Source organism: Panthera pardus, unplaced genomic scaffold (assembly GCF_024362965.1).
Source record: "Panthera pardus isolate Hobbes unplaced genomic scaffold, ASM2436296v1 HiC_scaffold_6, whole genome shotgun sequence".
Lineage (NCBI taxonomy): Eukaryota > Metazoa > Chordata > Mammalia > Carnivora > Felidae > Panthera > Panthera pardus.
The window spans coordinates 105,014,429-105,042,297 of NW_026526991.1; the positions used below are offsets into that span (position 1 = coordinate 105,014,429).

Here is a 27,869-nt window from a genome sequence, read left to right on the forward strand (position 1 = left end):
TCAAAGAGATAAAAGAAAAAAAAAAAAAAAAAAGAATCCTCTGTCTGGTAGAACTGGCCTTCAAAAATGAAGGAGAAATGAAGACATTCCCAATTAAACAAAAGCTGCAGGAGTTAATGGCCACCAGACCTGCCCTACAAGAAATGCTTAAGGGAGTCCTCAAGGTGAAATAAGAGGACCCTAGACAGTAACTTGAAACCCTACAGAGAAATAAAGATTTCAATATAGGTAAATAAAAGGGGACTTTTAAATCTAGTATTATTGTAACAGTAGTTTGTGGCTGTACTTTTTGTTTTCTGTATGATTTAAGAGGCTAATACACTTTCAGAAAACAGTTATTAATGTAAAAGCTCATATTACTCTAACAGGTTTGTAACTCCACATCTTATTTTCTGTGTAATTTAGGAGATGAGTTAAAATTTTTTTATTAGCTTATTTATTTTTTGAGAGAGAGAAAGAGAGCAGGACAGGGCAGGGGCAGAGAGAGAGGAACAGAGAGGGAGGGAGGGAGGGAGAAAGAGAGAGAGAGAGAGAGAGAGAGAATATGAGAATGAGAATATCCCAAGCAGGCTCCACACTGTCAGCTCAGAACCCAATGCAGGGCTTGAACTTAGGAATTGTGAGATCATTACCAGAGCTGAAATCAGGAGTCAGATGATTGACTGAGCCACCCAGCTGCCCCAAGGAGATAAGTAATTTAAAAAAATTACTAGTTTATATTTTCAAAGGTACATAGCATATAAAGATGTAATTTTGTGCATCAAAAACTGAAAAGCTTGGGGACACAGCTGAAAAGAAGCAGAGTTTTCTTAAGTTATTGCAGTTAAGTATAAATTCAAATTAGAGTGTTACAACTTCAGGATGTTAAAATGTAATCCCCATGGTAGCCATGAAGAAAACAGCTATAGAATATACACAAAAGATAATGATGAAGGAATTTAAACATTTCACTACAGAACAAAAATAAGCCAACACAAAAGACTGTAATACGAGAATTGAAGAATAAAAAAGCTATAAAGCATATGAAAAACAAATAGCACAATGACAAAAGTAAGTGCCTCCTTATCAGTAATTACCTTAAATGTAAATGGATTAAGCTCTCCAAAAAACAGATTGGCAGAATGTATGAAAAACATGTGATCCAGCTATGGATCCAGAAGTTCTGCCTTTGGGTATATACCCAAAAGAATTGAAGGTAGGATCTCAAAGAGATATTTGTAAACCCATGCTCATAACAGCATTATTCATAATAGCTAAAATGTGGAAGCAACCCTAGTGTCTGTCAGGGGACGAATGGATAAGTAAAATGTGGTATATAATGTTGACTTTTCAACAGCATAGGTGTGAACTACATGGGTCCCCTTATACATGAATTTTTCCAGTAAATATGGTACTATGAATATATTTTTATGATTTTCTTAACATTTTTCTAGCTTCCTTTATTACAAGACTACAGTATATGATACATGCAACATATAAAATATGTGTTAATCTTCTCTTTGTGTTATCAATATGTCTTTAGGTCACCAGTAGGTTACTAGTAAAATTTTTGGGGAGTCAAAAGTTGTATGCAGATTTCAACTGTGTGGTAGGTTAATGCCTACAATCTCCATGTTGTTCAAGGGTCAACTGTATGTACAATGAAATATTATTTGGCCTTAACATGGAAGGAAATCCTGTAATATGCTGCAACGTGGATGAAACTTGAGGACAATATGCTAAATAGAAATAACCAGTTACAAAAAATCAAATACTGTATGATTGCACTTATATGAGGTCCTTAGTGTAATCAAAATAAATAAAGACAAAAAGTATAATGGTGATTGCCAGGCACTAGGGAGAGGGGATATTGGGCACTTATTGTTTAATAGGTATAGAGTTTCAGATTTACAAGATAAAGGGAGTTATGAAATTAGATGGTAGCATTGGTTGCACAGCAGTGTGACTGTATTTAATAACACTGAACTGTAAGTGCAAAAATGGTTTTACACTTTTTTATGTATCTTTTACCATAATAAAAAAAGAAAAAGGTCTTAAGGTAAATTTTTTTAAAAATATAGGGCAGTTGAGATGAAGAGATAGTATATACTATAGGTTATAACATGATAGCAAACACCACGTAATCTCAGTGGTTTAACACTGTAAAAGTTAATTTCTCAGTTATGTAGAATCTACTGCATTTCTTGCTGACTCTGAGGTGTTGCTCTCCATGCAGCAATTCAGTGATCTCAACCTACTTAAGTTTTTATATCTTAACTCTGTCACTATGAAGTCTCCTTAGTCATTGCGGCAAAGGAAGAGACAGCTGGAAGATTGAGTGCTGTTTCTTCTATGCTTAAACCCTGAGGTACTTCTACCCACACACCATACGCCAGTCAAACGTCTGTTTTGGGTGAGTAAGTGGAGGTAGTTCCACTAGTTGAGACAATTATTCCAGAAGAAAGACCATATATGGAGGAGAATATGGCACATTGCTTTTCAGGAGAGTTGAATGTAATGTATCTATGGGATATACCCAGGTAGAGATATCAAGAAGCCTGTTAGACTGATAAGTATGATGTTTTGGATAAAGATGAGAGCTAGATATTTTGGAGTCATCAAAACAGAAATGCCTATAGTTAACACCATAAAAATAGATTACCTTATTCAAGAGAAAATACAGGCACATTTTACTTTTTACTGTTTTCTGAGATTTATATTAAAATGTTAATTTACACATCCCATTCTTTTCATCCTTACATAATATAACTCAATGAGCATATGCCCACTATACAACTTATTGTTAACTAATTTCAGAATTTACTTTATTGGATATGAACTGCTACAGTTTTTTAATGAGATTTCAGGGCTTTTAAGACCTTTTTTCCATGTTGTATGTCTTAAAAATGCCTCAAACATTTACGGCATAATATATCACAGGCAGTTGTGATATTATGTACCCCATAGTCATTTCACTATTTTGACATTATGAATTTAATATGTCCCAAGGAGGATGGGGGTATAAATGGTACACTTAATATTTCAAAGAGGTAAAATAAATGTAGGCCAAAGAAATTCCTTAAAGAAAATAATTCAGTCCAAATCCTATCAGTTGCAGGTTATTTTCTTTGTTTCTCTTAAAGCGTCTTAAGTTTTCAATATTTCTGCATTTGATTCCTTAGCAGAACTATGAAATGTCCTTTTGTTTATACTCTTGGGCCGGTTAACCTATTCATTTTAAGTGCCATTTAATTCTTTGATATATTTAGATAGTTGAACTTCAAAATACCAGTAGAAGTTTGTTTTTTTTTTTTTTTTTTGGTAAATTATTTCCTTCTAATCATAATAAAAATTCTATATTATGAATAGTAAATGGCTTATTAAAAAACATTTTAACAGAGATAAGTCAGCGTGTTTGGTGATGATCTTATCTCTTGATATAATTAGAACTGATCTTAAAGGCTCGTCCATCAAAAAAAAAAAAAAAAAAAAAAAAAGACCCGGTAGAATAAAAATGGCTCATCCGTCAAAAAATAAATAAATAAATAATTAGAACTGATCTTCAGCCAGTAAATTTCTGCATATTTCTAAAACAGTGTAATCCCCAATAACATAAATTAATAGGTTTTAAAAAATCAATTATATAGTAAACACCAAATGTCCATTAACATTGATTAATAAGTCAACAACTTTAAAAATTAGTAATTTTTAAGTTATAAAAGTAAATATTAATGTATTGATAAATTACTGAGTTGATAAAATTAGTATTTATTGTCATAAATCTAAATGGGAAGGAGCTACATGTGGGACAAAGAAGGAATTTTTTTTAACCTAAAACAGAAAAGAAAATTCAACATACCTACCTCAACATGCTTAGGAAGCCCAGAGGTATTGTCAATTCTTCTGGAAAGGTGTAGAGGACATTTAATTACAGTAAATCCTTGGTTTGCGAGCATAATTCATTCCAGAAACATGCTTGTAATCCAAAGCACTTGTATATCAAAGCAAATTTCCCCATAAGAAATAATGGATGATTCATTCCACAACCCAAAAATATTCATATAAAAATTATTACAATACTATAATACAAAATAATAAAAGACAAAATATAAAGAAAAGTAAATTAACCTGCACTTACCTTTGAAAACCTTCATGGTTCATGTGAGGGAGACAAGAGAGAGGAGGGTTACTGTGTAGGATGACTTTCACTGTCACTAATGGAATCACTGCTATCTATTGGCTGAATGAAATCTTTTTATGTGCAGCTTTAACAAGGAACCTATCCAATGATAGGTTGGATCCAATTGCTTTTGCCTCCTTTTGAGGATTTCACGGAAATGTGACTTTGCATTGATGCTCACCCACAATCCCGCAGCAAGAAAAAGAGAGAAAGGGAGGGAGAGAGGGAGAGAAAAAGAATAACATTGGCTCAGGTGTGATCATGTGATATTTGGCATCACATACTATTCATATTGCAAGATATCACTAGTTTATCAAGTTAAAATTTATTAGAAATGTTTGCTTGTCTTGCGAACACTCTCAGAACAAGTTACTCACAATCCAAGGTTTTACTGTACTTCTAAAATGAAACTAATGTCAAACATGAGTTTTGGGTGATTAGATGAACCCAGTTGTAACAATAGGGCCATAGTATTTTTCTGTGGTCTTTGGAATCAAGTGATTATTGTCTAAAATTTTTGTTTTGCTACCATGCCCCTTTCCTTTCTAGATCTGTTGCTAGAGAACAGAGGCTTTTGCTGTTTGTTAACAGTTGGTATTTCCAGGTTGCTGGTTTCTATAGCTCCAAGTCTAGATATATGAACAAAAAGGAAATCCAAGGAACTTACCATTTGTATCATTCTTTGGGTCCCAGTCTCCCTAATCAATCTACTACCTTTTCTCCACCATTTTTATGTTTGTGTGGGTTTGGGTTTGTTTTGGGTATAGTTTTATATGTATATATACATAGCTTATAGACAGTTTTTAGTTGTACTTCTGTATTTCTTACAAGGTTTAGGGAAAAGTATATCTGCTCCATCTTCTGGAAGCGGACGTTAAAGCTAACATTTATTCTTGAAGTAAGACAGGCAGAACTCCTTTTCTATTTAGGAAAACATAGGTGTGTTTTGGGTTTAGACATCAAGTAATCAATAGGCTAAATTGTAGCGCTTATATTTTAGATAATCCAGTGTTTTTGGAATTGTAATTTTCATCACTACCCTTCCCCCAGCCCCAGTCATATATTTATGTGTCTTAGTAAATGTTACTTCTAGTAGCAGACAAGTTTTGCTGTCTAGTATCATTACTTCATTCAGTGTCTAATTTCTTCTCAATGGTCCTTAATCGGTATCCATTCCTTCTTAGTATCTGTATACCTGCGGCTTCTTATTTCTAGAAATCAAAGTTGCTTTTTTTTTTTTTAGATTTTATTTTTAAATAATCTCTACACCCAGAGTAGGGCTCAAGCTTACAACCCCAAGATCAAGAGTCACATGCTCTACCGACTGAGCCAGCCAGTTGCCCCTAGAAATCAAAGTTTTTAAGATACTTGAGTTTATCAAATTGTAAGTGAATTATTTGAATCATAAATATATAAGATCATTTTAAAGTACTTCTCTGTAATTTAAGAAGTAACTTGGGAGAATGGAGAGGACACCAAGAATCATCATATACCAGTTTTAACAATTTACCCGCATATAAAAGTTTGTACAATCACATAGGTGCAGAGAAAGCCTTTCATACTGAATTCTCACAGAATAGGAAGAAAAGGTGGTATTGCAAGCTTTGGCCTTAATGTCAGTTGCTCTCAGTATGAATAGTTTCCAGTAAGAATCTGAATACTTTCATATCCCCTGGGTTTATTTAAATATACTTCCGTGTACATACACTTGAGTGTACAATTTGTAAATAACTTATATTTTGAGTCAGTTTTATTCCTTACTTTCCCACACGTGAACCACGATTTTGTAAAAAGAAAACATAAAATTTCCTCAAAACCTATTACTTTAAGGATTTCTGATTCACATGATCTAAAGTGGTTTTTTTAAATATAATTTCTAATATAATATACACATACAGTGTATACAGTGCGTTCTTGGCTTCAGGAGTAAATTCCCATGATTCATCACTTACGTACAACACCTAATGCACATCCCAACAAGTGCGCTCCTCAATGCCCCCCACCACCTCCATCAACCCTCAGTTTGTTCTCTGTATTTAAGAGTCTCTTATGGTTTGCCTCCCTCTTTGTTTGAAACTGTTTTTCCCCTTTCCCTTCCCCCATGGTCTTCTCTTAAGTTTCTCAAATTACACATATGAGTTTATCAATTTTTTTTATTCTTTCAAAAAACCAGCTCTTAGATTCATTGATCTGTTCTGCTGGGTTTTTTGGATTCTGTATTGTTTATTTCTGCTCTAATATTTATTATTTCTCTTCTTCTGCTGGCTTTGGAGTTTCTCTGCTGTTCTGCTGCTTCTGGTTCCTTTAGATGTTCCTTTAGTGCTTTTTTTTTTAAGTGTCTTTCCGATTACATGTGAAGAAATTTAGTGTCACTTCTCTTTTTTCCTGGCCTTCTATGTCTAGAAAATTTTAACTTATACTCAGCCACCCAGATAGCCTTAGCCATAGATAAAACTCTGTGGTAAATGTTCCCAAATCCTGGCCTTTGTTGATTCCTAGAATAAAAAACAACTGCCTACATGCTCTTTTTTTCTTTAGGTATTATGGTGATTCTCACTGGATCTAGCTAATATTCCCCTTAAACATTCTGATTGCTTTCCAGAATGTAGAGTGACCATATCTTTGAGAATAAATATAGCTGGCAGAAATGATCATGATGATATTAAAACTGGAATAGGGCTACTTTAGGCTTCTTAAAGGATGAGGAAATATGTACTAGAAAGTAAGGTAGTGATCGGGAATAAAATTTCAGTCGTACTTTGTTTTTGAACAGCCTCATTTTAGACATTAGTTTGGGTCAGTGTAGGCAAGTGTGTGTATGTGTGTGTGTGTGTGTGCGTGCACGTGGCTGTGCAGTTACATAGCCATGGAATGTCGTGAAATCTTTGCAGTATACACAAAGAGCTAGTAACTGTGGTAGCCCCTTGAAGAGGAACTGTCGGGAGTAGGAGGTAGACATAATTTTATGGTTGTAAATTCTTGTATCACATAAATGTACAAAAATATTCAAAAGAATAATAATTAAGTTATTTAAAATAACAAGGCAGTGATGGGGAGAATTGGTCAGTTTGGGTTTCTGTAGCTGAGATTCTTTATGGTTTCATTTTTCTTGGTGTATAATAGAAAGTGCTTGCCGGATAATAAGCTTCAAGATTTCATCAGTAAACTAAAAATAGTAATCAGGACCAAAATTAAACTACCAAACCGATTTATTTAAGAGTCAAAACGGAATCAGTGGAAAATACACTTCACTGTTATAGAACTTAAATGCCAGTTGAGAAAATAAAATAGGATGTAAAGGTAATCTGACTATGACAGCTGTTGGGCTAAATTCAGCACATGTTTCTTCTAATCTTATTGCCATCCCCTTCCTATTACATTGCCTCACATTGTTCTTTCAAAAGCTGTTCAACCAGTGGAAAAGAAATTTTCCCAACTACAAAGATAATGTTCAGTCATTTGTGTATAAAAAGACAAATATATAGCACAACTCAAGAAAACTTAATGACTGGGGCACCTGGCCAGCTCAGTTGCTAGAGCATACAACTCTTGATCTTGAGGTTTTAAGTTTGAGCCCCACGTTGGGTGTAGAGATTACTAAAAAAATAATAAAATTTAAAAAAAATAATAATGACTAATCTATATTTTTTCATGAAACAAAGTTTAAAACAAAGCTCGAAGGTAATCATTTGAGATTTTGTTAAATGTATAACCAGCACTGAATTTGACACACCCAACTGAAATTGTTAGGAGTTATGCTTTTTTCATTTTGTGTATCAGATATCAATATAACTAAAGTTTAATTACAGTTCACTATGATAAAATTATTTCCAAGGCTCAACAAATATATGCAGAAGTAATTTTAATATTTTCTTAATAATTGTAATTGGAAATAACCCAAATTAGTAAGGGTAAAATTTATTCACAGTATGTTTTCTAAAATATATCAAAATATTTCCAACTATTATTATTTCTAAAACTTATTTAGGTAGGTTAATAATATTATCACAAACTGAAAAGCAAAGATTAGTGAACTAGATAACTGATTAGAATTCAAACCTTTTCTTTTACTATCTGTGTTCAGATAACTAACATACACCATTTCTTACCTTAACTAAGTATTTTTCTGTGAAATACAGTTTCTCTAATACCTTGTTTGAGCACTGGCATCTTAATATTAAAAGAAAAGATTACAGAATAAATAATGAACTCCTTTTCCTCTGAGTGAGTATGTATGCCTATATTCATGGATATGCATTTACAACTACAGAACTTTATTTTAGTAAGTTTCTTCCTTTCTTTTTCTCTCTCTTCTTTTCTTCAGACAATCTTATTCTGTATGTCATTAGGACCAGAGGAATTTAACTATCTGCACATGCACATGGCATGGTTTAAGAGGGAAAATATCTGGATATAAAATATCTTTCATGTCAGTAAAACATAAAGGACTTCTTCCTTTTGCTTGTTGGTCTTATCTTTAGAGGAGCATAGAACAAGAGCTCCTTAGGAGCACAGAATCATTTATACAATCTGTATAATTTCTAATGTTCTGTGAGCTGTCAGTATTTTAGAGCTCAACCTCATGACTATGCAGGAAGCAAACTTAAAAATCAAATTTCTGAATACTAGACATAGAAACACTAGACTTTGATTATCTTTATGTCTTACAGAAATGGAGAATAAGTTCTTATGACTATGTCATAAGACTATGTCTTCATTCACTTTACATGTATTTAATAAGTAATCTTTGGTGATCAATTCCTTTGGGAGGATTTCATATTCATTCCTAAGAAATATATGAAATACATTCTGCCTTCAAAGTGGATTTGTATGTTCTTTATTAGCACTTCTTTTAAGTTGGTTTTAAACTTAAACTGGGTATCACATATTAAAGATTGTGTTGTATTCTAAGAAAATAACTAGCCAAGTTTATTTTCAGTGCGCATTACTACTAAAGTCAACATGAAAAAGTTTCTTAACCACATTCTTAACCAATAGTGAGCAAGTGTTTTGCTCACTTTCCGGGTACACCTCTTTGCCCTTTCCTCTCTCCTGTCTCCCAAGAGCTACTTTGTAGAAAACTTTCCATTTGTCATGAAATACCACATGACATAAGAAAAATTACCCTACATATTTCAAGGTCGCCCTAAGTCATCTCAGAAAAGAGAAATTTGGTTAAGTATTTTCTTTGCTGACATTATATACTGGAGAGAGGAAACGACTTACTAATGTGCATGTATTGTTAGGTAAAAATGTGGAGAACCTAAATGCCCAACTATATGAGACTCAGTGTCCATTCAACTGAATACTATGCAGCCACTTAAAATTAGATTTTAGAATAATATTTTTTTTTTTTTGCTTTCAGTTCTTTTGTTTTTATCATAAGTGACTCTTTAATCCCCATCACCTATTTCACCCATCACCTATTTCACCGCATCTCCCCTCTGGTAACCATCAATTTGTTCTCTATAGTTACGAGTTTATTTCTTGGTTTGTCTCTCTCTCTCTCTTTTCTCCCTCTTCACTGCAGGAATAAATTTAATATAATGAATGTGTCAGCCTACTGACTTTTAAAAATTTTATAACTCACATTTTTTGCTTGTAATTTTTAAACCCTGTAGAAGGACCACATTGTTCCATGAATATTTTTAAACTATAAAACATATGTAATAAAAAAATAGCTTAGAGAACAATAAGATACATAAAATAAATAGGACTGTGACAGTACAGAAAATAGTAATATCCATCCATATACTCACCACACAGATTAAGAAACATATGTGAAACTGCTAGAGATAACTGTCACCCATTCCTGATCACATACATCAGTCCTTTACCCTTTCCCACCTTCCACACCACTAATATCTCCTTTTCTGTACACTTGTACTGTATATGTACATACTCCAGAGCAGCTGATACCATTATTTCATATGCTTTTAAGCTTTATGTGAAGGGTATCATGACTTGTAAAACATGTTCTGTCTTTCCATTTGATGTTATTCTTTGGTGCTCTTAATTACTATTTTATGATTTCATTCACAGATCATTTTTGTTTAGAAAAATACGTACTTTCCTAATTTCTTCATATTTTACTAGCTATTGCTATGTTTTCTTTTTTCATATTACGTATTTACTTGGTTAATACTTCTATTTAACAGTCATCTGTCTCATAATTTGTAGATCTCATGGATATTTTAGGCAGTGAGATAATGCAAATATTGAAAGTTTTATCTTTTCCTTTTCAATTTCTATATCTTTGATTTCATTTGATTTCCTTATTGCCCTGGCTAGGACTTTCATTATAATGTTGAATAGGATGGGGCACCTGGGTGGCTCAGTCGGTTAAGCATCCAACTTCAGCTCAGGTCATGATCCCATCGCTTGTGAGTTTGACCCCCTCATTGGGTTCTGTGCTGACAGCTCAGAGCCTGGAGCCTGTTTTGGATTCTGTGTCTCCAGCTCTGTCTGCCCCTTCCCTGCTTGCTTGCTCTCTCTCTCTCTCTCTCTCTCTCTCTCTCTCTCTTTTTTCTCTCTAAATAAGCAAACATTAAAAAAAAACTTTTTTATTAAAAAAATAATGTTGAATTGGAGCAGTGGTAAAAGTTCTTTTTTGTCCTTCAATTTAATGCTTTCACTTCAAAACTTTTACCATTATGCAAGATGTTTGCATTACCTACATAGTGAAATGAGAGAGTTCATGTACTGTTGATTTATTAATATTTAATATTTCTTCTTGCATCATTTTTGGTAAGTTATTTTTTAAGAAAAGTATCCCCTTTACCTAAGTATGCAAATGTATTGGCATACGTACAGTATTTGATGGTTTTTAAAATTTCTGTCTATAGTTATACCTCCAATTTGGTTCCTTCTATTATGGGTCTATGTCTTTTATTCTTGACATGTTTTGCTGAACATTTATCTATTATTAATTTCAAAGAACCTGATTTTTATGTTGTTATTTCTATTTTTAAAAGTTCATTGGGGTACCTGGGTGGCTCAGTTGGATAAGCATCCAACTTTGGCTCAGGTCATGATCTCACGTTCATGGGTTTGAGACCCGTGTCAGGCTCTGTGCTGACAGCTCAGCTGGAGACTGCTTTGTATTCTGTGTGTGTGTGTCTCTCTCTCTGCCCCTCCCCTGCTCATACTCTGTTTCTCAAAAAATAAAACGTTAAAAAAATTTAAAAAAAAATTTTTTAAGTTCAGATAAACAACTAACATTATACCACAAGGACTAGACAAAGAAGAAACTTAGCTGAAATTTAGTAGAGGAAGGAAATAACAAAGAAAAAATCAGAAATAGATAAAATAGAGACCAGAATAACGTAACATTGAAAGTAATGACCAGTTTAAAAAAAATAATAAAATTGGCAATGCTTTAACTTCATTAGTTAAGGGAAAAAAAGAGAAGTCTCAAAAACCAAAATGAGAAATGGAAGAGAAAATAATACAACAGATAACCACAGAAATACATAGTGTGATAACAGATTACTGTAAACAATAATAACAAATCAGATAACTTAAGAAAAAAACATAATTCCTAAAAACACACATGTTACCGAGAATGAATCATTAATCTTGACTCCAAAAAAAATAAGAAATCTTCTTAGACCAATAACATGAAAGAATGAAAGTTGAATTAGGAAATCAAAAATCTCCCAGCACAGAAAAGTGCAAGACTATGTGGCTTCATTGGTGGATTCTACCAAACCTTTAAAAATTTTTTAAAAACTGGGGCTACTGTGTGGCTCAGTTGGTTAAGTGTCTGACTCTTGATTTCAGCTCATGTCATGATCTCACAGATTGCAAATTCAAGCCCTGATGGGTCTCATCACTGACAATACAGAGCCTGTTTGAGATTCTCTCTCTCTCTCTCTCTCTCTCTCTCTCTCTCTCTCTCTCTCTCTCTCTCCCCCCCCCCAAATAAATAAATAAACTTAAAAAATTTTTTATAAACATTAAAAAAAATAATGACAGTGGTGCCTGGGTTGACTCAGTTGGTTAGGCATCTGACTCGTGGTTTCAGCTCAGGTCATAATCTCATGGTTCATGAGTTTGAGCCCTGAGTTTGGCTCTGTGCTGACAGTGCAGAGCCTGCTTGGGATTCTCTCTCTCTCTCTCTCTCTCTCTGCCTCCTCCTCCCCCCCTCTCAAAAAAAAAAATGAATAAACTTAAAAATAAGTAAAAAATTAAAAAATAATGACAATCTGGGTGGCTCAGTCAAGCATTCAACTCTTGATTTCAACTCAGGTCTCTCTCTCTCACTCTGTATCACAAAAAAAAATAATAAAAATAATCTTTATCAAAATCTTAACAAAAAATGGAATAGAGGAAACACATTCAAAATCACTCTATGAGGCCAGCATCACCGTGATACCAAAGCAGGATAAAAACAATACAGAACAAAAAAAAGTCTAGTTTGCCCAATATAAGAATTGCTACACCAGCTTTCTTTTGACATCCATTTGCATGGGACATGTTTCTCTACCCCCTCACTTTCAATCTGCAGGTGTCTTTAGGTCTAAAATGAGTCTTCTTATAGGCAGCAAATAGATGGGTCTTGTTTTTTTAACCATTCTGACCCCCTATGTCTTTTGATTGGAGCGTTTAGTCCATTTACATTCAAGGTAATTATAAGTAGATATGTATTTATTGCCATTTTATTACTTGTTTTGTCATTATTTCTGGAGATTTTCTCAGATCCTTCCTTGTCTTTGTCACTTTTGGGCTGTCCTTTACACTCAACGAATCCCCTTTAATATTTCTTGCAGGGCTGATTTAGTGGTCACTAACTCCTTTAGTTTTTGTTTGTCTGAGAAACTTTTTTTTTTTTTTTTTTTAATTTTTTTTAACGTTTATTTATTTTTGAGACAGAGAGAGACAAAGCATGAACAGGGGAGGGTCAGAGAGAGAGGGAGACACAGAATCTGAAACAGGCTCCAGGCTCTGAGCTGTCAGCACAGAGCCCGACGCGGGGCTCGAACTCACGGACTGCGAGATCATGACCTGAGCCGAAGTCGGCCGCTTAACCGACTGAGCCACCCAGGCGCCCCTGTCTGAGAAACTCTTTATCTCTCCTCTTCTAAATGATAGCTTTGCTGGATAGAGTGTTCCTGACTACAGATTTTTCCCATCCAGCACTTTGAATATATCATGCCAGTCTCTTCTGGCTTGCCATGTTTCTGTGGAGAAATGTCCAGCTAGGCTTTGAGTTTTCCTTTGTAAGTTAGGGACTTCTTTTGCTGCTTTTAAGACTTTTTTCTTTACCACTATATTTTACAAATTTAATTACAATATGTCTTGGTGTTGGCCTGCTTTGTTGATTTTGATGGGAGTTCTCTATTCCTTCTGGATCTGGATGTCTGTTTCCTTCCCCCAGATGAGGGAAGTTTCCTGCTATCATTTCTTGAAATAAATTTTCTGCCCCCTTTTCTGTCTCTTCTTTTGGGACTCTTATAAGATGGATGTTACCATGTTTGAAGGAGTCACTGAGTTCCCTAAGTCTGTTCCTGTGTTTTATAATTCTTCTTTCTCTCTTTTGTTCAGCTTCTTTATTTTCCATTATTTTTTCTAGGTCACTAATTCATTCTTCTGCTTCTTCCAGCCTGCTGTTCATTGCATCACGCCTGTTTCCAATCTCATTTATGACATTCTTCATCTATGATTGATTCTTTCTTAACTCTTTTATACTGATGATAAGGGTCTCACTGATGTCGTCTATTCTTTTCTCAAGCCCAGTGCGTATCCTTAATGATTGTTACTTTAAATTCTCCATCAGGCCTGTTACTTACATCTGTTTTGCTTAGATCTCTGGCCGTGACCTTATCTTCCTCTTTCATTTGGGATGAATTTCTCCATCATGGCATTTTGTCTAAGTCTCTGCCTTCTTCTCTGTGTTAGAAAATCCAGTTATGTCTCCTGCTCCTCAAACTATTGTCCTTAGGAAGAAGGAGTCATGTAGTGCCCCGGCCTAGCACTTCAAGAAATGTCTCTGGTATGTGCTGCATGCACTCTGCTCTTGTGTTTTGGCTGATCTGTCCTTCAGGCTAGTCATCTGTGGAGGTTCCTCCTTGCCTGCTGTGAGCAGTGTTTGGTCCCTGGCCTGATTGTGGCAAGTTTTAGCCAGGTATACTCTGGTCTGGTTGTGAAATAAAACCTGACACCAGCTCCACCAGAGCTGAGGCCCTATAGAACTCTCTGGTCGGGAGATGTGATTTATTTTGAAAAACTGAATGCTTATTGATGGTGTAAAGAAAAGCTATTGAATTTTATATATGTAGCTTCTGTCTAATCATCTCACTGAACTTTATTATAAGTTGTAACAGTTTTTCGGTTGATTCTCTTAGATTTTGTAGGTATGTCATTTCACTTACAGAACTATTCCCCCCAATGTTTATGGTCTGTATATAATATAACATGCCCCCAAATTGAATAGTTGTTTAAAAAATGAGTAGTTTTTATAGTAACATGGAAATATGGGTCATACATATCATGAAGTGAAAAAAGAGGTACAGAGTCCTATCCTAGATATAATATAATCCAGTCTTTATTGTATTTTACTTTTTTAAACCTTTTTTTTTTTTTTTTTAAGTGGACCTTACTCCCATGTGGGGCAATGAATTCATGAATCTGAAATCAAGAGTTGCATGCTGTACTGACTAAGCCAGCCAGGCACACCATTCCAGTCTTTATTTTTAAAAATAAAGCAAGCACTGGGGCACCTGGGTGGCTCAGTCAGTTAAGCATCCGACTTCAGCTCAGGTCATGATCTCATGGTCCGTGTGTTCGAGCCCCATGTTGGGCCCTGTGCTGACAGCTCAGAGCCTGGAGCCTGCTTTGGATTCTGTGTCTCCCTCTCTCTCTGCCCCTCCCCCACTCATGCTGTCTCTCTGTCTCTCTCTTGAAAATAAATAAACATTAAAAAGATTTTTTTAAATAAAAAATAAAGCAAGCACTGCATAGAGGGCTTAATTTGGGAAGATTACTCTTTCCCTCCAAAATCTCTATACTAATTTTGGTGCCTGTCATAGTTTGCTTGGGCTGCCATAACAAAATACCATAAACTGGATGGCTTAAACTGCAGAAATTTATTTTCTCACAATGCTGGAGACTGAGAAGTCCAAGATTAAGGTGCCAGCTGATTCAGTTCCTGGTGAGAGTTCTCTTCCTGGCTTGCAGAAGCCAACTTCATAATGTTTTCTCCTATAGTGGGGGTGGGGGGTGGTGAATGAAAGTGAGAATGAGAATGATCTCTTCCTCTTCTTAAAAGACCACAGTCCTATCAGATTAGGACCCCACCCTGATAGCCTTATTTAACCTTAATTACCTGCTAAAGACTCTAGCCAGATATACTTACATTGAGGGTTAGGACTCCAACATGAATGGAGACAGAGGAGGGGTGCACAATTCAGTTCAGTGCAGTGCCTAAATTTTCCCTGATATCTTCAGAAATCTGATGTTCATTTTATTTCAGACAGAATTAATTTTATTGTTTCTTATGACATTCTTTTTTTTTTTTTTTTTTTTTAATTTTTTTAGTGCTTATTTATTTTTGAGAAAGAGAGAGATCACAGTTAGGGGAGGAGCAGAGAGAGAGGGTGACACAGAATCCGAAGCAGACTCAAGGCTCTGAGCTGTCAGCACAGAGCCTGATGGCAGGGCTCGAACTAACGAACCGCGAGATCATGACCTGAGCCAAAGTCAGATGGTTAACCGACTAAGCAACCCAGGCACCCCTGTTTCTTATGACATTCTTAAGGTACTTGTTACTTTTCAGTGTATCATAGAAATTTTTATCTCATTTTAACTTCATGAACCATTTCTTCTTAGACACAAAATAGAATGAAGCTAATGGCAGACAACTATGAGGATGACCGCTTCATGTCCTCCCGTTCCAATCAAACCAATCACAAGCCCTCCCCAGACCAGGTAAGACTGCTCTTGAATGTTTTATAGAAACAAATGTGCTTTTATTTCCTTGTATTTTATACCAGCATGTTACAAATTCCAGAATATAAGTTAGAAAAATAAAATTAAATCATCAGTTTCTGATATCTCCTTCACTCATGTTTTTAAACACAGATTCAGTTTTTCTATAGGAAGGTGGTGGTGGATGATTCTGAATATTTTAAGAGGAGATACTTGAAAGTTTGAGGACTATAAAAAATCATTGAATTGGGTTGAGAAAAAAGATTAATCTCACAGATATATACTAATTTGTAAATGTCCTACTTTTCTTATTAAAACAATGCCTTATAAAAAAAAACTCTTTCGAGTTCAATAAGGCACAACTCTGTTTAGAGATAACTATTGTTTAATTGCAAATTTTAAAATCTCTGATCATCACCCATTATAAAGAGTGAAAATTTCTTCTCTCTCATTTCCTTGGTTGATCCCTCCAGTATTTGTCATTCTTAAGGAAAATTATTGCCTTCAGCTTCTCATCAATGCAAAAGGGGCATTGATGAGTCTAAAGGGAGCCATATTCAACTCCAGTCTTTTGGAAGAACTGAACTCTCCCAAGATCTTGAAAATGATGGATGGGAGAGAGTGGTGAACAGATTACCTCATATCCCATTGCCAAAAATCAGATTTCAACATCTCCATCACACTCAATCTTAAAATGTATAGCTGAAGGAAAAAAATAATAATAATAGTTAAGTAATTACATCCATATGACTAAAAAGTCAAGGGAAACTCCCCCACTAAACATCCCCACTGAATGATAGCCATGGCATTGTCTTAGAAGAAGAAATATTGCAGATGAAAGCAGCAATAATATCCAAATTGCGATTTTTTTGTAAGATACAGAAGGCAGTCATAGTTTGATGACATTTACTAAACCAGTTTAGGCAAGCCTTATGTTTTAGAGGGAAAACAATACCAATCTTAATGTAGGCAGAATGGAGAACTGTCTGTCTGAGGTCAGCAGTCTTTCTTTGCCAAGAAATACTTTTGCTATCTCTGCCTGTTCTTGATACCCAGAATTAAATTTATGCCAGTGCATATAAGATGAGTATTAGATTCTTTCCTTGAAATAGGTTTTGATAATGTATAAATACAAGAATTGGATGCCTGGGAGTAGTGGGAGGCAAACAGAAATGGGGAAAGTTTGAAGAAAAGGCAAAAATAAAGAAAAGCCTTCAACCTGATAATGTTGCCCAGATCTTGCTCTGAAATGGAGACAGTATCCTGGAAAGGTAGGAAGAGTAGAAGTGTAACAACAAACTAATTACTAATTTGAGTAGGTTAGGGAATTTAGGGAATTAGAATCTAATATAAGAAGAGTCAAGAATTTAGAGACCATTTTCTTCTACTACATTATGATTATGTCTTTGTTTTAAATACTAACCAACTCTTTTTCATTCCCATGCTGCTCTGGGACATTGTTCCCTTTGTCAACTCTCTCCCCTAGGATGAGGAGGAGGGTATATGGGCATAGCCAATCAGATGCTCTTAGTTCAGCCATTTTGTTCAGAACGGTGAGAAACACCTTTCCTTAACTATAGAAATGTTTTCTGTTTGTTTGCTTTCATTTTTTTTTTTTTTTTACACAATCATTCTCACATCTTGTTTCTTTGTAATTCATGAAATTGTTTGGTGTGCTTTCTGTGTTCTCATTTTCACATGACTCCTGTGTGTATTGCTATGCTTCTGACATAGTGGGGTTGGGTTTTGTGGCTTTTTTTTCTTGTGTGTTAATAGTCACCTTTATAATTTCTTTATGTACATTTTTGGGAGAACTTCCAGGGCATATAAATAAATTTCTCCTTTTGTGATTTTATTAATAAACTACCTTATCTAGTGTGATTCAGCAGTGTCCTGGTAAGGTTCATAGTGACTTACATCAAACTGGAAGTAGAAAATTGTTCAAAAATTCTGCCAGTAGGTTTGGGATATACTTTTTATGATAATTAATTATAAATATATGTCTTTAAAAAAATTGTGCTGTGAACTAAAACTTTTTGTTTCTATCTGTAGAAGGATGCTCTGAATTCCCAGGGTCAGTGGTTCTTACAGAGTGCCTACATCCCCTAGGGCTTTGACATTACTCTCAAACTGTCCTTTAAGAAGTAAAGAAGTAAAGGAAGACCTTTTAAAAAATTGGTCTAAAGAATTCTTTCCCTCTCTTTTATGGATTGCTGCTGTGTTAAACAGTTGCCAGGACACTGTCTAGATTCTCCTTTCCGGGCCAATTGGCTAGAAAATACAGTCCAGCTGTGGCAGTATCTCCCTTTGATCTGATGCCCTGGAGGTTTGACTAAGGAAATCCTTTTCTTAGAAAAAAAAATAATTACAATTAATAAGTTCACACATATTGGTGGCCTTGCACTCCCTGGATTCACTGCCCTTGCTTATTGGTGATCTCACTCTTTTGGAGTCAGTTCTCCCTGAAAATTCTGTGTCTTAGTGTTATACTTCTTAAAATGATGAGAACATGTGTAAACCTCTCACTAGCAAACACAGCCAAGAAGGATGATGAGGTAAGTTGTGGAAAGGGGCATATACTGTGAAGATGGGAAGCTTTCCAAATGACTTTATCCTGAGGGTGTAAAAGGCGAAATGTATACCAGCCAAAAACCTCTTTCAGTTAGAGTGTTGCATGCCAGACAAAGCTAAAGCTGAGAAAATTAGTGTGCTAATTCTCTTTATCTACACTACCCCCTGTAAGGGTAGCTATTTGTCATCGTGAAGGATGTGGGGGCCATACAGTAGTTGAATATAGTTTACCAGTCCCCTCCTTCTAAATGAACCTGCCATGTCTATTTTGGCAGAACATAGGAGCCTCTTGGCATGCCTTAGCAGGAAGCACGTACCTGATGTATATGAATAGGATTGTATTGATTGTATACCCTTTTTCTAGCCAATCAGAAGAAACAAGTTAGTGGTACAGGAAGAAGGCCCATATGTAACTTCACCATGAGACTGAAAAATGAACAAACCTTCACGTACACTTGTTCCTAAAGTCTCCACTGTATTTTCTCTACTTCCCTAATAGAATAACTCCTACAGAGAGTTGAAATGCTAGTAATTTTTTTTTCCAAAAGAAGTTTCCTTTTTCTAAATAAGTTTATTCCAAAAGTTTATTTTTTCCAAATAAAAGTACAGCTTACTGCACTAAAATATTAACTACCATTGGTTTAACACAGTGGAGTTGTAATTAGCTGGTCTTAAGTGGAGTTCCTATGATACAATACTTCCAATTTTCTAAAATGTGCTATAAATGTCATATTATCATAAGGGTTTCATAAGAAATGCGTGAGTGACTGCAGATGTAATGACTTGACCTCCAGTTTTCCTCACTTGTTTTCTTGCAGAAAAGTTTTTCCTAACAAAACTTTAAACTTTTGAAATTGATGATTTACCTTATAAAACTTAAGAATATAAATAATACTTTACATCTCAAACCTTTTGTAAAACACAGTACATATCAAGAGCAAAACCTAGGTCTTACTAGATATAATCAATACTCAGGAAGAGAATCATAGAAGTACGGAGCTGAGAGGGGTCTCGGTAATTTCATAAGAAGTGGCAGAACATGATGGTTAAGACTCTAGGCTTTGGAGCAGAATGTCTCTGGTGAAATCTTAACACCACCATGTATTTAACTTGTGACTTCGGACAAGATACTTAATCTCCCTGCAGTTCAATTTCTTCATCTTTCAAATGGGTGTTGTTGTGAAAAGCAGAGGAGTTGTGAAAGGCATAAACTTTGTGGAGTCAGACAGCACTGCTTTGCATCTAGACTCCTCCACCTTCTTCGTGGCCTGGGGAAATTAACTCAGTTTTTTTGTGAAAATGGGTTTATTAATGGACTACTTTGTAGGGTTGTTGGACAGATTAATAAGTTAATGTATGTAAAATGAATTGAACAGTGTCTTCCACCATGTACTCTGCTTATATTATTATATTTGTTGTTGCTGCTGTCATCATTAACTTGAATCCACCTCCAGGAAGTAGTCAGCATTCAGTAAGTGTCAGTTACTATTTTTATTAATATCTATTCCAGTGCCCTCATTTTATATTGTAAGGGTGCTAAAAAAAATTAAAAAAAAAAAAAAAAAAGATTTAGATATGACATTAAAGCCCCCAGGCATTTCTGAGGAACTAGTAGCTGACAGTGAAAGAGATAATCTAAGACATATTGATGATTATATCTCCCTTTCTGTCACCAAAAGTTTAATCTCTTGTATGCTGAGGAATTTTTTTCCCTCGAGAAAACACCTTGAATTTTTCTATAAAAGAGATTTATTCATTGAAACTTTCTTTGAAAGAGTTTGCTGTCAAGAAACCCTCCTCAGACACACAGAAGAAAGCAAGTGTTACCTCCAGTTAGAAAGCATGAAAGTCCCAGGGCACCTGCATGGCTCAGTCGGTTAAGTGTCCAATTTCAGCTCAAGTCATGATCTCGTGGTTCGTGAGTTTGAGCCCTGTGTCAGGCTCAGTGCTGACAGCTCAGAGCCTGGAGCCTGTTTTGGATTCTGTGTCTCCCTCTCTCTCTACCCCTACCCCATTCATGCTCTGTCTCTCTCTCCTTCAGAAGTAAGTAAACATTTTTTTAAAAAATGTATTTAAGAAGAAAGCATGAGAGTCCCTTCTCTTTCCCCTCAGCCTATAGGAAATCCATGTGAAATGTGTTCCCACTATTTTCCATCCCTTTAATTTGTGTTTTCTTCTTTCTTGTTTTTCCCTTACAGTAGAAAGTAGTCCCCATGGGCGCAGGGACTTCAATATGTTTACTTTTCTATTTCTATCATCTTGGGCACCTGGGTGGCTCAGTCAGTTGGTTAAGTGTCTGACTTCAGCTCAGGTCATGATCTCACGGTTTGTGAGTTTGAGCCCCGCATCTGGCTCTGTGCTGACAGCTCAGAGCCTGGAGCCCACTTCAGATTCTGTGTCTCCCCCTCTCTCTGCCCCTCCCATGCTCATGCTCTGTCTCTCTCTGTCTCTCAATAATAAATAAGCGTTAAAAAAAAATGTGTATTTCTATCATCTAGAAAATTCCTAGCCAAGAGCATAGAATTAGCTGTTAGCTTTAATGTCAGCATTACCAGTACAAGAAAGGGAAGTTTTGAAAAGGAAGATAGGAAAAGTGTCTAGAAACAAAAGACCTGTACGGAGAAATGTTAAGAATTTAAAGGAAAGCCATAATTAAGCCCTAGAATCAGGCTCCCATAATTTCATTCTAAATAAAAAAGAGTTGACTATAATTGAGAAATATTTTCTGTTGAAAACTGAACATCCTTCGGGTAGAAACTTTCCTCCTAGAACCTGTGACTCATAGCCATTAGAAAGAACCTGGAGCATAGTAGGTACCATGGCCATGTGTTCTTTGTATAGTTCATTCTGTGGAAGCGCTTTATGTAAACTAGCAGCAGACCCCCTCAAATAAAGGATGTATTTGTCAAGAGACTTACCATTTGGTCTTGGAATAAGACCATTCCACTGACTAAAATCTGAAAGAGTTGCCTGACTATTCGATCAGCACTATAGCATCTCAAAACATGTTTTGGACCAGTATGTTATGAAACTTTTCTTTCTTAGAGATACCACTGGTAAGACAAACTTTTAATACAAATGTTTAATTTTTTTTAATGTTTATTTTTGAGAGAGAGAGTGACAGGAGCGAGGGAGGGGTAGAGAGAGAGGGAGACACAGAATCCAAAGCAGGCTCCAGGCTCCAGCTATCAGCACAGAGCCCGACGCGGGGCTGGAATCCACAAACTGGGAGATCATGACCTGAGCCAAAGTTGGATGCTTAACTGACTGAGCCACCCAGGCACCCCATTTTTTTTTAATGTTTATTTTTTATTTTTGAAAGAAAGAGAGTGCGAAGGGGAAGGGGCAGAGAGAGGGAGACATAGAATCTGAAACAGGATTCAGGCTCTGAGCTGACAGCACAGAGCCTGACATGGGGCTCGAACTCATGAACTGCGAGATCAAGACCTAAGTCAAAGTCAGACACTTAACTGACTAAGCTACCAAAGGTGCCCCCAGAAGTTTTTTATTTTAATGAAGTTGAACTTTTCAATTATTTCTTTTATGGATCGTGCCTTTCGTGACTAAAAAGTCATTGTCATACCCAAGATCACCTAGGTTTTGTCCTATATTATCTTCTAGGAATGTTATAGCTTTGCGTTTTACATTTAGGTCTATGATCCATTTTGAACTGATTTTTTGAAAAGTGTAAGGTTTGTGCCTAGACTGATCTTTTTGCATGTGGATGTCCAATTCTAGCATCATTTTTTGAAAAGACTCTGTGTGTTCCATTTTATTGCCTATACTGTTTTGCCAAAGATCAGGTGACTCTAAGTATGTGGGTCTGTTTCTGGGCTCTCTGTTGTTTCCCACTGATTTATTTGCTGGTTCTTTTGTCGATATTATATTATCTTTATTACTGTAGCTTTATAGTAAGGCTTGAAGTCAGGTAGTGTCAGATCTCCAACTTTGTTTTCTCCTTCAAAATTATGTTGACTATTCTGTATCTTTTGGCACTCCATATGAACTTCAGAATCAGTTTTCTGTTTTCCACAAAATAACTTGCTGGGATTTTGATTGGGATTGCATTGAATCTAGAGATCAGGTTGGAAAGAACTGACATCTTGACAATACTGGGTCTTCCTATCCATGAACCTGGACTGTCTCTCCATGTTTAGTTTTTTCATTGATTTCATTCATCAGAATTTTGTAATTTTCTTCATATAGATCTTGTACATATTTTGTTAGATTTATACTTAAGTATTTCATTTGGGGGGATGCTATGTAAATGGCATTGTGTTTTTTATTTCAAATTCCACTTGTTCACTGTTGGTATATCAGAAATCAATTGATTTTATATTAACCTTATACCCTACAACCTTATTATTGTAATTGTTAGGGTCAGGCGTAAGGCAGGGTAAAGATAGGAGTCAGAGGCTAGAAAATTTTAGCAGTCAAAGGCTTTATTTGGGAACTAAGGTCTCGGGCGAGGTTCCGTGACTCAGGGAGAGAGAGAGGAGTCAGGGAAGTCGCACCCAAGTGTGGTGGGGTGGGGTTTTTAAGCTGCAGCGGTTCCGGGTTTAGGTCTGGGTGGGCCTTTTTAGCATCAGGTGGTGCTGTTGCTCGGTGATTGGTTGACCTCCAATTCGTTCTGGCAGCTACTAGGGGCTTTTCGTTGGGTTGCGCTGGCAAGATGGCTGTCCCCTCTACTGTGGTTCCAAGGACATCCTAACAGTAATTAATTGCTTATTAGTTCCAGGAGTTTTTGTTATTGTTCTTCAGTCATTTGGATTTTCTACTAGACAATAATGTCATCTCTGAATAGAGACAGTTTTATTTCTTCCTTCCCAATCTGTGTGTCTTTTATTTCCTTTTTTTTTTTTTTTTTTTTTTTTGTCTTATTGCATTAACTAGAACTTCTAGTACAATATTGGAAAGAAGTGGTGCAGGGACCATCCTTGTATATACCTGATCTTAGTGGGAAAGCCTCAAATTTCCCACCATTATGTATGATGTTAGCTTTATATATATTTTTTGTAGACATTCTTTATCAAGTTGAGGAAGTTCCCCTCTCTATTCCCAGTTTACTGAGAGCTATTATCATGAATTGGTGTTGGATTTTGTCAGGTGTTTTGTCTACATCTATTAATACAATTATGTGATTTTCCTTCTTTTGCCTGTTGATGATCATGATGGCTTACACTAATTGATTTTCAAATGTTGAACCAGCCTTGCATACCTGGGATAAATTTTACTTGGTCTTGGTGTATAATTTTTTTTTATGCATTGTTGGATTCAGTTGCAAATATTTTGTTGAGGTCTTTTGCATCTATGTAAATGAGAGATACTGGTCTGTAGTTTTCTGTTCTTCTGATGTCTTTGCCTGGTTTTGGTATTAGGGTAATGCTGGCCTCATAGAGTGAGTTAGGAAGTATTCCCTCTGCTTCTGTCCTCTGAAAGAGATTGTAGAGAATTGATATAATTTCTTCCATTTAAGGAAAATGGGTAAAATTTATCAGTTAACCCCTCTGATGTAACTACTTTCTTAGATGTTTACCTTAATCTTTATAATAATATATCTTACAGTTAGTAGACTACAAATGCATTTTCCTTAAAAAATTATAAGTCCTAGATAAATTTCTTTATGTAGATACAATATTCCTTGCTTGCTTTAAATATCGCTAACATGTATTAGAGAAAGACTCCAAAATTATAAGGTCTTTTTAAACCTGGCACTCACATCCTGTTATTTTATTTAGTCATCTCCATGTTTAAAGAAGAGTCCTATTCTTGGGGGGAAATTTTGTCTTCTGTAAAATAAATTTCTGCATTGAAACTCATTTTTTTCAATTAATTTTCCATATCAAAATGGAAGCTATGTTTTTAATCAGATTTTGTTCAAAGTAAAAAAAAATTTTTTTTAGACAGAAGCAGGGAAGGAAGTGGGAAGTTGTTTAATGGGTTTAGAGTTTCAGTTTTGGAAGGTGAAAAATATAGAGGTTGGTTGCACACCAGTGTGAATATACTTAACACTGCTGAACTGTACACTTAAAAATGGTTAAATGGAAATTTTTATGTTATGTGTATTTTACTACAGGTTTTTGTTTTTTGTGGGGGTTTTTTGCCACAATTTAAACAACGTTTCAGGGGCGCCTGGGTGGCTCAGTCGGTTAAGCGTCCGACTTCAGCTCAGGTCACGATCTCGCAGTCCGCGAGTTCGAGCCCCGCATCGGGCTCTGGGCTGATGGCTCAGAGCCTGGAGCTTGCTTCCGATTCTGTGTCTCCCTCTCTCTCTGCCCCTCCCCCGTTCATGCTGTGTCTCTCTCTGTCTCAAAAATAAATAAAACGTTAAAAAAAAATTTTTTTTTTAAACGTTTTTAGTGAAAAACGACTAATGGTGATCTGGCAAAATGTATTCAAAATATGCACTATTATTTGAAATATTATATAAGTAAGACAGAGAGGCACCCTTCTTTCCCAGATAAATACCTTAAAGTTTTGAAATGGAAAAGGACTGCCTTTGAGCTTTTGTTTAGCTTTTTGTTCTCTACTTGGGAACAGAGCTATTGATTTTAGTAGTTGATCTCTTAGCATATTAAAGAATGTGTACTGTTTGGGGGCTTCCGTGAGTTGAACTACTTAGGATAGGAAGCTCCTCCAAAAGGATCATTTACATAATTTATTGTTTTTAAATATGTTCACACTGGGGCTTACTTTAACAAAGGTACACAACCCATACTTACTACCAAGACTTTATGTAGCCAACCTAGCAGCTACATGCTGAGTTTTTAAGTGAGTTGAAACACTAAGTAATTTTACCAACTTCAATTATATGGGATCTTTGCTTTTTTTTTTTTTTTCAACATCTTATTATGAAACTTTTCCAACATACAGGAAAGTTGAAAAAAATTGTCTTAAACCTAGAGTCTCTTAAGATTTTGTTACGTTTACTTTATCACATCTTTCCATCTGTATGTCAACCGGTCTCATTTTTTTCATGCATTTCAAAGTAAGAGACACTTGTATCCATCACCCCATGCTTATTAATTAAAATTCAAAATTTTATGAGTTTTTATGAAAATTTTATGAAAATTCAAAAATTTATGGTTTCTTTTTTTATTAGTGAAATGTACCAATCTTAAGCTATGCTATTCTATGAGTTTTGTGTGACCTAAACTCCTATTAAGATATAGAAAGGGGTTAGCAAATATTTTTTTAAGAGTTACATAGTAAATATTTAGGTTTCTGTAGCAGCTACTTAAGTCTACCACTGTAGCGAGAAAGCATTAGTGGACAATAAGTAATTAAATAAGAATGGTTCTGTTCCAATAAAACTTTATTTATGGTCACTGAGATTTGAATTTCATAGAATTTTTACATATCATGAAATAGTTTTCTCCAACCATTAAAAAGTGCAAAAATTATTCTTAGCCAACAGACATGCAAAAATAATGGCTGTCTGGATTTAGATCATTTGGTCATTGTTGTTTGCCAGGCCCTGATACAGAATATTAACATCTCCCAAGAAAATTTTCTCTCACCTCTTGTCGTTTCCCAGTGTGTACCTACGTACTCACACCTACAGGCAAACACAGTTAATGTTTGTGTGTTTGCTTGACATAAATTAATTTGCCTGTTCTAGAACCACATATAAATGGAATCATACAGTCTGTACTCTTGTGTAAGATTTATTTTACTCAGCATAATACATTTAAATTTCATTCATTTTTTTTGAGTAAGGACCTATATGTGAGACCTGAAACCATAAAAGTCCTTGAAGAGAGCACAGGTCTTTGACATCGAATGTACCAACATCATTCTAGATATGTCTCCTTAGACAAGGGAAATAAAAACAAAAATGAACTATTGGGACTACATCAAAATTAAAAGCTTCTTCACAGCAAAGAAACAACCAACAAAACTAAAAGACATCCTACTGAATGGGAGATGTTTGCAAATGATATATCTGATAAGGGGTATCCAAAAGATATAAAGAACTTACACATAACTCAACACTAAAAAAATAAATAATCCAATTAAAAAATGGGCAGAAGACATGAACAGACATTTCTCCAAAGAAGACATCCAGATGCCCCACAGACACATGAAAAGATGTTCAACATCACTCATTATCAGGGAAATGCAAATCAAAACCGCAATGAGATATCACTTCACACCTGTTAGAATAGGTAAATCAAAATCTCAAGAAATAACAAGTGTTAGAAGGACGTGGGGAAAAAAAGGAACCCTCATGCACTGTTGGTGGGAATACAAACTGGTGCACCCACAGTAAAAAAACAATACAGAGGTTTTTCAAAAATTAAAAATAGAGCTACCCTGCAATCCAGTAATCACACTCCTGGGTATTTAGCCAAAGAATACAAAACACTAATTCAAAGGGATTTATGCACCCCTGTGTTTAGTGCAACATTTACAGTATAACCAAATTATGAAAGTAGCCCACATGTCCATCAACAGATGAATAGATAAAGAATATATGGTATATATATATACAATAGAATATTATTCAGCCATAAAAAAATAATGAAATTTTGTCATTTGCAGTACCATGGATGGATCTAGAGAATATTATGCTAAGCTAAATAAGCCAGTCAGAGAAAGACAAATACCATATGATTTCACTCATCTGTGGAATTGAAGAAACAAATGAATAAAGGGGGAAAAAAAGAGACAAACCAAAAAACAGACCCTTAACTATAGAGAACACACTGGTAGTTACCAGCAGAGAGATGGGTGAGAGGATGGGTGATATAGGTGAAGATTAAGAGTACATTTATCATGATTAGCACTGACTAATGTATAGAGTTTTTGAATCGCTGTATTGTACACCTGAAACTATTACAACACTGTACATTAACTACACTGGAATAAAATAAAATAAAAAATAAAATTCATTTTTTTAATTGTAGATGTAGTTCATTTTTATTGCTTAGTTGTATTCCATTGTGTGGTGACTGATCACAGTTCATTTAGATCTCTTTGATGTCTGGCCTGTCTCCAGTTTGGGGCAATTATGGATAAAACTATTCTTAAACACGTCTTTAGGTGGACAGATGCCTTTATTTCTTCAGGTAACTACCTACAAATGGACTTACCTTTGTTATTTGATAGGTATCTCTTGAGTTTTATAAGAAACTGCCACTTTTTCAAAGTGGTTATATCATATTTTTTGCTCTCACCAGCAACAAATGAGACTTCTGGTTGTTCCACA

The 27,869-nt window shown here is 35.3% G+C and overlaps 1 protein-coding gene across 13 annotated transcripts in view; it reads left to right on the forward strand.

Moving 5' to 3' along the window:
• ERC1 (ELKS/RAB6-interacting/CAST family member 1) overlaps positions 1-27,869 on the forward strand; it is a 516,510-nt gene that overhangs the window by 416,369 nt on the left and 72,272 nt on the right. For 9 of the 13 annotated variants that reach the window (XM_019464949.2, XM_019464947.2, XM_019464955.2 and 6 more), the window contains one exon: positions 15,989-16,087. In XM_019464949.2, coding sequence (XP_019320494.1) covers positions 15,989-16,087 — 99 coding nt within the window. Of the gene's footprint in view, positions 1-15,988; positions 16,088-17,573; positions 17,641-27,869 lie in introns of all 13 variants that reach the window. The other 4 variants (XM_019464956.2, XM_019464958.2, XM_019464957.2 and 1 more) reach the window with 1 other exon arrangement.